The following is an 8,481-nucleotide window of genomic DNA, read 5'->3' on the forward strand; positions in this document are numbered from 1 at the left end:
CTGATCTCTGTCCTGGTGGGTCACAGCCCCTGATCTCTGTCCTGGTGGGTCCCAGCCCCTGCCCTCGCTCCTGCCCAGCCACAGCTGCCCCACCCCTGTGCCTGGGGGAACTGGTACCACCCCACACAGGTTTGCTAAAAGTGCTTCCTTAGAGGCTCAGACTAAAAATCCACTTAAAAACCGAGTTTAAAAGGGACGGTGTGGGCCATCACTGTCCCCAGAGATGTTCCTGGCCCTGGGAAGGGCCAGGTGCTGGTGCCACCCGGTGTCACTGCTCATGGTACCAGTCCCACTTGGGCAGGACCTGGACCCCAACTCCCACCTGGCCGTTCCTGGGTGCTTTATTTGGGGACCCCAGTCCTGGTCCCCAGAGTGTCCCCCTGCATTTCCCAGCCTCACAGGCTGAGCTGTCCCGCAGAGTGGAGCCTGTCCCCGGCCAGATGAACCATCCCGGGGGACAGCCCCGAGCCGGCCCCGGCCCCGCAGGACCCAGAGGAGGGGAGGGTGGTCGGGGCTGGGTGCCTCGGGGTTCGGGGCTCGCTGGGGGCTCCACGGCCGCCCCCAGGAGCGGGCGAAAGTCCCGGTGCCGCCGTCGGCAGGAGCATATGTGAGTTTGGAGGCTCCCGCCCCTAAGCTGCTTTTATTAATTTGTAATCCCCTGCGAGCAGGAGGTAAAGGGATTCGGGGGATTAACGGGCTCACAGTAACAACCACAATTATCAGCTCCGGCTGCCTGCGGCAAGCGGTGCACACGGGCACGGGGCTCTGCCCGGACAAACACGGCCCCGCGCCCCCGGGAGCGCAGCGAGAGCTCCGCACACGCGGGAACGCGACAGAAACTGGGACAGAGCCCAGGCACAGGCTACGGGCACACGCACCCCACACATCGCACCCCACATCCCGCACCCCACACCTGCGGGCACGGTCAGACCCCGGCCCGGCCCCCCGCGCTCCCGCACAGCCCCGGGACCGCCGCGCTCACAGAAACCCCGCCCGGCCCCGCGTGTTCCGCACACACAACTCCGTCCGTGTCCGCCCCGTCTTCAATTAGCGCAATTAACCTCCTGCAGCCGCCGCTGGCCGCGGGTCAGGCACCCGCTACCTCTCGGCGTTCGTTAATTAATTAGCGGCGGGGAAAAAGCCCTCCCGCTGCCCAAGGGCGGCGTCGGGGGAGCCCCGCACCGCGGGGACAAACGAAATCTGGGCTCGGGGGCGGCCGGCGGGGCCCGTGAGGAGGCTCCCCCCGACGGCGGCTCCCCCGACCCCCTTCGCGGGACCGCCGGGGGATTCGCGGGGACCCCGGGGCCGCTTTGCGCCCGAAGGCGGCGGCTGCAGCCGGAGCCCACGCGTCGGGCGCGGCCACGCGTGGGACGGTGGGGACAGCGCTCCCTCGGCCGCTTTTGTGATGCTAAAGAGGCCGGCGCTGAACCGCGGCCCAGCTGCGGCCCGGTGCCGCCCCCGGCCCGCCCCCCGCGCCCCCCCGCTCCGCCCAGCCCCGCGCCGCTCCCTGCGCGCCCCTCCGCGCCGCTCCGCCACTCCTCCGCAGCCACCCGCGCACTTCGGACGGCGCCCACGGAGGCCGCGATGCTGCTGGAGCGGGTCCGCGCCGGTTCGGAGAAGGCAGCGGAGCTCTGCCCCTTCCCGCGGAGCCCAGGTGAGGGGGAGGCGCGCACATCTCCGCGTCCCCCCGCGGAGGCAGCGGCGGCTGCTCTGGGCCCGGCCGTGCTCCGTCTGTGTCCCGGGGGCACCGTCGGGGCCGCGCTCGGGGCTGGCTGTGGGGAAGGGCGGCCCGACGGCATCGGGGGATGCGTCCCGCCCGTCCCGCCCGTCCCGCGCTCTCTCTCGCTCCCTCCTGCCTCGTCCCCGGTATCAGAGCCCCTCTCGCTGCCGGCCCCGCGGCTGCTCCAGGTTCCCGTCGATCCCGGGGAAAAGCGGCGCTCACGGGAGCCCTGCCCGGCCCGGCGGAGAGGCGGCTCCTGCCCCGGGGTCCCACCGCTCCCCGCTCAACGAGGACGGGGACGAGACGGGGACTTCCCGCTGCCCGACGGTTCCCCCCGACTGCGGGGACCCCCCGCGCCCCCCTGCCCGGCTCCCACGCGGCTTTTTTCTCTGCTTTAGAAAAACTCCGTTAATTCTTCTTTTAAACGTTTTTTCGTCCCGTTGAACGAACGGGGCCAGCCCTGGCGGGGCGGGGAGAACCGGGCTGCGCTCCCCCGGGGCTCCGGGGCTCAACGGGGGAGCCCGAGCGGGGTTCGGGACAGCGGGTCCGGTCCCAGAGCAGGACTGTCCCGGTTCTTGCCAACATCGAAAGCTGTCGATGGGTCTTAGAAAAAAAAGAATCAACGACGAACCGGGGTGGGGGCCCCGCCGGTGAGTGGGGACAGAGGTGTCACCGTGAGCGGGACCGACCGCAGTCGCCGTGAACGGGCCGGTGCCCCCGGTCCTACCCCGGTTCGCCTTTCCGTGGCTGTCCCCGTGGGCTCTCCGCGGCAGCTGCGCCTCTGACCCGGCAACCGGGAGCTGCTCGAGCTCCCCAGGGGCGGAGGCGACACCGCCTAAATCGAGCCCCGGTAGAACGAAGGACGCGCAAACTCCGTTTTCCCGCAGGACACGGCGCTCGTTCATGGCCCCGCGCTCCTGGGCTCCGTCGGGGCCCGGGGAGGCGGCGGGGAGGGCTCGGCAGGGCTTACCGTGGCCGAGGGCCGGTCCCGGGGGATTCGCGCCGCCGGGGGGGCCGAACCGTGGGGTGCTTTGCCCGGACCGGGGGCAAATCCCGGGGTTCGCGGCTCACAACGAGCTCGGGGCAGCGGCCGGCGCTGCCTCCCCCGGCCGGCCCCGTCTGGGTTCGTTTCCGGGGCCCCGGAGCCGCGTCCCTCTCGCCGGGCGCAGCCGGGAAGGGGCGGCGGGAGGGGATGCGCGGCCGGCCCCGGGGGCGGGGGGGATTAAATACAGCGCGCCGCGATGCCCTCCCTGCCCGGCGCTTCAGACCGGCACCGGCGGCAAGGGCCGGCGTCTAAAAATAACCCGCTTTAGCGAATTAAATCCCCGGCGGCGCGGGGCTGGCAGCGCCCGGAGCGGGGCACGGCAGCCGCTGATTTGGGGGGGCCCGGCGGGGGGAGAGCGGCGGTTCCGTGCCCGGCCCGGGTGCGGGGCTGGGGCCGGCGGCAGCTACGCCCCGCGGAAGATGCGCCAGAGCCCGCGGCCCGCCTGAGCGAGCGGAGCTGCCGCGGCCCGCGGATCGCCATGCAGCGTAAGAGCCGCGGACCGGGCTGGACCGGGACATGGCCGGGCTGTGCCGTGCTACCGTGCCCGGACACTGCCGGGCTGGACCGGGACATTGCCGGGCTGTGCCGTGCTACCGTGCCGGGACATTGCCGGGCTGTGCCGGGACATTGCCGGGCTGTGCCGGGACATTGCCGGGCTGGACCGGGACATTGCCGGGACATTGCCGTGCTGCCGTGCCGGGACATTGCCGGGCTGTGCCGTGCCGCCGTGCCCGGACATTGTCGGGCTGTGCCGTGCTGCCGTGCCCGCTGCCGGGGCTCCGTCCTGGCCGGGGCCACTGCCGCTGTTGGGGTTGTTCGTTTGGACGCGGTGAATTGTTAAGGATAACGATTATCACCTCCACCTCTTACCCCTGTGCACGGCGATCCAGCTCCTATATCTACATAGAATTATCTTTACATAGAAATACTCTCGTGTCCGTACCCATCTGTTCCTGTACAGCCGTGTCATACATCTCTCTGCCTCTATTTATGCCGATATATCTGTATTTATGTACCTCATATCCATATTTTCACCTACTTATCTCTATCTATACCTATATACTGAAATCTATATATTTATGTCTATATATCTGTACATTTCGTTCTCTGTCTGCTGTATCTGTTTATTTTTATATCTCTATTTCTCCATAACTGTATCCTTATCTCTTTTTGTGTAATCGCTGTCGCTATCTAGAGGGGGACGGGACAAGACAACTGCATTTTTATTTTCAGTGCAATTCTCGTAATTTTTGGTAGTTTCTTTCCCCACCCTATTGGGGCTCCCCCGCCATTGCACGCAGGTGAATTTTGGAACTTTAGGAAAAGGAAAAAGAGCCTGGGATAATTACAGCTTTGCCGGCGGCTCGCTCGGGGGGTTTAATTCCGTTTCCATCACTTCCCTTCTTGTTTATCCCGGTTCTCCCGGGCACTTCTCCCGGCGTGTGCTCGGCCCGGGCGTTCGCTGCTCTCCACGACGCCACCATAACGAATTTGAACGAATTTCGTGCTTTTTTTCGTGCTGTTCCTCGGGCCAGCCCCGGGTCCGCCGTCGGTCGGTGGCAGCCCCGGGGCTGCGGGCCGGGCCGGTCGGGGATGCGGATGGGCCAGCGGGGCCAGCGGGGCTGACGGGGGCTCCCTCCCCGCAGAGATCCCGCTGTGCGCCGGCTGCAACCAGCACATCGTGGACAGGTTCATCCTCAAAGTCCTGGACCGGCACTGGCACAGCAAGTGCCTGAAATGCTCCGACTGCCAGACGCAGCTGGCCGAGAAGTGCTTCAGCCGCGGGGACGGCGTCTACTGCAAGGAAGATTTCTTCAAGTGCGTGGGAAGGGCCGGGGGGCGGCCGGGGCCGGGCGGGTGTCGCAGCGTGGGCAGCCCGGGGTTCAGCACCGGGACAGCGGCACCGGGAGCAGCACCGCGGACAGCGCCGGGGCCCGCGGGGACCGTGCCCGGCCTCCCCCGGCTCAGCGGCCGCCGCTTGTCCCCCATGCTCAGGCGCTTCGGGACGAAGTGTGCCGCCTGCCAGCAGGGCATCCCCCCGACCCAGGTGGTGCGCCGGGCACAGGACTTCGTTTACCACCTGCACTGCTTCGCCTGCATCGTCTGCAAGCGGCAGCTGGCCACCGGCGACGAGTTCTACCTCATGGAGGACAGCAGGCTGGTCTGCAAGGCGGACTACGAGACGGCCAAGCAGAGAGGTACCCTTGCCCCGTCCCTTTCACCCCGAGGGCAGCGCGGGGGCGGCCCGGGGCGCTCCTGCCCTCCGGGACAGGCTCACACACCGGGCGGGAGGGCCCGGGGAGGGTCTGGGGTCCCCCGTGGTAACTTCACCCCTAACTCGCCCCGTGTCGGCAGAGGCTGAGTCTACGGCCAAGAGGCCCCGCACCACCATCACGGCCAAGCAGCTGGAGACCCTCAAAAACGCTTATAACAACTCGCCCAAACCGGCGCGGCACGTCCGGGAGCAGCTCTCGTCGGAGACGGGGCTGGACATGCGGGTGGTGCAGGTGAGAGCGGGGTCCGGGCGGGCCGGGCCGGGGGCGGCGGGCGGGGAGCGGCCCCGCAGGCTCGGAGCTCCCCGGCGTGCCCCGCTCGCAGGTCTGGTTCCAGAACCGCAGGGCCAAGGAGAAAAGGCTGAAGAAGGACGCGGGCAGGCAGCGGTGGGGGCAGTACTTCAGGAACATGAAGCGATCCCGGGGGACATCCAAGTCCGACAAGGACAGCATCCAGGAGGAGGGGCCCGACAGCGACGCCGAGGTTTCCTTCACAGGTCGGTGCCCGCAGCCCCGGGCTGTGTCCTCCCCGCAAAGCTGCTACCGTGGCCCGGCTGCTGTCACCCGCTCGGGGCCGCGGCGGGAATTTGCGGCAATAAAAGAGCGGGTGAAGCCGAGCGGCCGAGGCGGGAGAGGAGGGGCAGAGCCGCGGATTCCCCGCGGGGCGGAACCGGAGCCGCGCAGCGAGGGGCGGCCGGGCCCGGGCACGGCACGGGAGGCTCCGCTCTGCCTCCGGCCGGGCCCCAAAGCTGCGGCAGGAGCAGGGAGAGCTCCCCGAGCAGCGCTGCAGGCTCAGAGCCGCTGCTCAGACACGGCCTTTCCAAGGGATTCTTGGAAATACAAAAACCGGGAAGCCCAGAACCACTGAATGTTTCTATGGGAAAATGAGTGCGGGTTTTGTGGTTTTTTTTAGTCTTATTTAGGGATGGTTTTATTTGTGCAGTTGCTCACTAGGACTCTTCAGTCCTGTGGGAGCTGTTCCTGTGCTGCAAAAATAAATTGGTGCATGTTAGGCAGCTTCTGCAGCAGTGTCCCCCTTTTGGGGCCGAGATTTCTGGTGACAAGACCAGGAGAGACCAAGAGCAGCTCACCCCACACTCTCCATCCCTGCAGGGGCAGGGCCCCGGGCCAGGTTACATTTGCAGGAAGATGTTCTACACAATCCCAGCTCCATCCCAAATTTTTGTATTTTTAGGAGTGGGAGAGAAACTGAAATGCAAACCTCTGTAAATATTTACACAGACTATGTATTTATAAACACACACTTTTTCATCTCAGCTCCTTGCCCATGCTCCTAAAAACTATTTGATTTTCAGTCTGTTTATGCACAGTGTGTATCAGCTCATTAAATATGAATAGTCTATAAATAATAACTAAAAAATGTCAAACAATTATTGAGAGCTTGATGCCACAAACAGGTTTGTATCCCCGGCAACAGAGCAGCTCTCACTGTCCTTAAAGCTCCTAACAAATACAAACAATTTTTGCTGGGAACTTAAAAAATATTGCTCATTTTTCAGGAGTATTTTTAAGCCATACAAATACATTCTGTGTTCCTGTGGCTTCATTACCCTGTTTCTGAGGAGACAAATATAATATTTTAGTATCTCTTTTCCTGAGCAATGGGGAATTTATCTTGCATTGGTTCAGGTAGCTCCTAAAAGTGATATCAAAATTCAAGATAAACCTCAAAACCAAATAGAAGTGAAAGGTAGAAAGACATTGAAACAAAACAAAAGGTGGAAGACATTCACTTCCCCTTTAAAGAATTATTTTTAAATCACAGTCTTATATTTTAATATGTACTTTTCATGCATATTTTTTAAATCCAAGATGTATTAGACGTTTGTACTCAGGAAAAAAAATAATAATCCCATAGCTGCCTGTGAAGATTTATCAACAAGGATGGGAATAATGAGGAATTACAAGAGGAAGAGCGTGACTGCTCAGCTCCCATCCTTTTAATCTATGTATACCCAGAGTCTGAAGGAGCTCCTGGGTGACCGGTGCTCTTCCATTAAGCCAGGTGTTTTCCCTTGCAGATGAGCCCTCCATGTCGGAAATGAGCCATTCCAACGGGATTTACAGCGCCCTGAACGAGGCCTCGCCGGCGCTGGGGCGGCAGGCGGGCACCAACGGGAGCTTTGCCCTGGAGCACGGCGGGATCCCGGCCCCGGAGCCGTTCCACGACCTGCGCTCCAGCAGCCCCTACGGCATCCCCCCATCCCCAGCGTCCCTGCAGGCACTGCCAGGCCACCAGCCCTTGATCTCCAGCTTGGTGTACCCAGACAACGGCTTGGCCATCATGGGACAGAGCGGACCAGGGGTGCCCCAGCCCATGAGGGTCCTGGCTGGCAATGGACCGAGCTCCGACCTCTCCACCGGCAGCAGCGGGGGGTACCCGGATTTCCCGGCCAGCCCGGCCTCCTGGCTGGATGAGGTCGACCACGCTCAGTTTTGATACAGGGGCCGCCCCCAGGCAGTGGGAAGGGAAAGGACTCGGTGCTGTTAAATGTCACCTGCTCTTGGAAAGGACAGAGGGATGAGCCGTGAGTGCCGTGACACGGAGGGAGCAGAGGGGATTTCGGAGATGAGCCTGGCATGATGGTGATGATGATGATGATGATGATGATGGACAAAGGCCCTGGCACTGCAGCCACTGGCACCCGGAGCGTCCCAACCAAACTGACTCTCGTGTCTTTACCAAACACCAGGACTTGTGCTTTACAGATTTGATAGGAGGTATTTTGCATTTTGTTGTCGGTGCATTCTCCAAAGCGAGGACTTGCTCCGTCACCCATCCACACCGAAACATTTTTAAGGGAAAATAAAATCCTCATCCATGGTGAAAGGTGTGACAATGTCTATATTTCTATAGGAGAAATGTTCATAGTGAATCACTTCAGAAATCCATGGTAGGAAACTTCTCTGTTCTTCCAACAGATTTTTTAAAAGTGCACCAATGCGGTATGTTTTGTTTTACTTTGAATTTACATTAACTTTTCTAAAACAAAATGCTCTTTAATATGCCAATCATTTATCAACAGCCCTTTTCCTTTGTAAAATGAAAATCATATGTTAATTCTGCTTCTCCCCTTTTTAATTTGTAGATTGCTAGGTTGACTCTTCCATATAAGCATTAAACCGTGAATAGATGTATTTATTACCAAGTAATTCCACGTTTATCACGAGGTCAAGAGGTGAATTTTCTTGACCCAGGGACACCGGTGGTGGATCTGGGTTGTGGATCTTATGCTTTTCCTTGAAATTTCTTTGTATCAGTTTTACTGCAAAGTGTCTCAAAAATCACCCTGATGTCTTGTTGCCAAAAACCTTCTCGGGGGGTTGGTTTTAAGAGGAGCCCTTCCCCAGGCACTGCTGGAGTGAGCAGCCCCTTCCCTGGGGACACATCCCTGCTCCAGGCATTTGTGTATTTCCACAGA

General features: G+C 61.4%; 1 protein-coding gene across 1 annotated transcript; it reads left to right on the forward strand.

Annotated features, from left to right (window-relative positions):
- The first annotated feature begins 1,584 nt into the window (after positions 1-1,584).
- On the forward strand, positions 1,585-7,499 carry LHX3 (LIM homeobox 3). Its single transcript, XM_054646498.2, has 6 exons — positions 1,585-1,654; positions 4,412-4,583; positions 4,761-4,963; positions 5,121-5,272; positions 5,364-5,535; positions 7,081-7,499. Exons 1-6 carry the CDS (start codon positions 1,585-1,587, stop codon positions 7,497-7,499), a joined length of 1,188 nt encoding a protein of 395 aa, XP_054502473.1.
- Positions 7,500-8,481: the final 982 nt, after the last annotated feature.

This window comes from Agelaius phoeniceus, chromosome 21 (assembly GCF_051311805.1).
Source record: "Agelaius phoeniceus isolate bAgePho1 chromosome 21, bAgePho1.hap1, whole genome shotgun sequence".
Lineage (NCBI taxonomy): Eukaryota > Metazoa > Chordata > Aves > Passeriformes > Icteridae > Agelaius > Agelaius phoeniceus.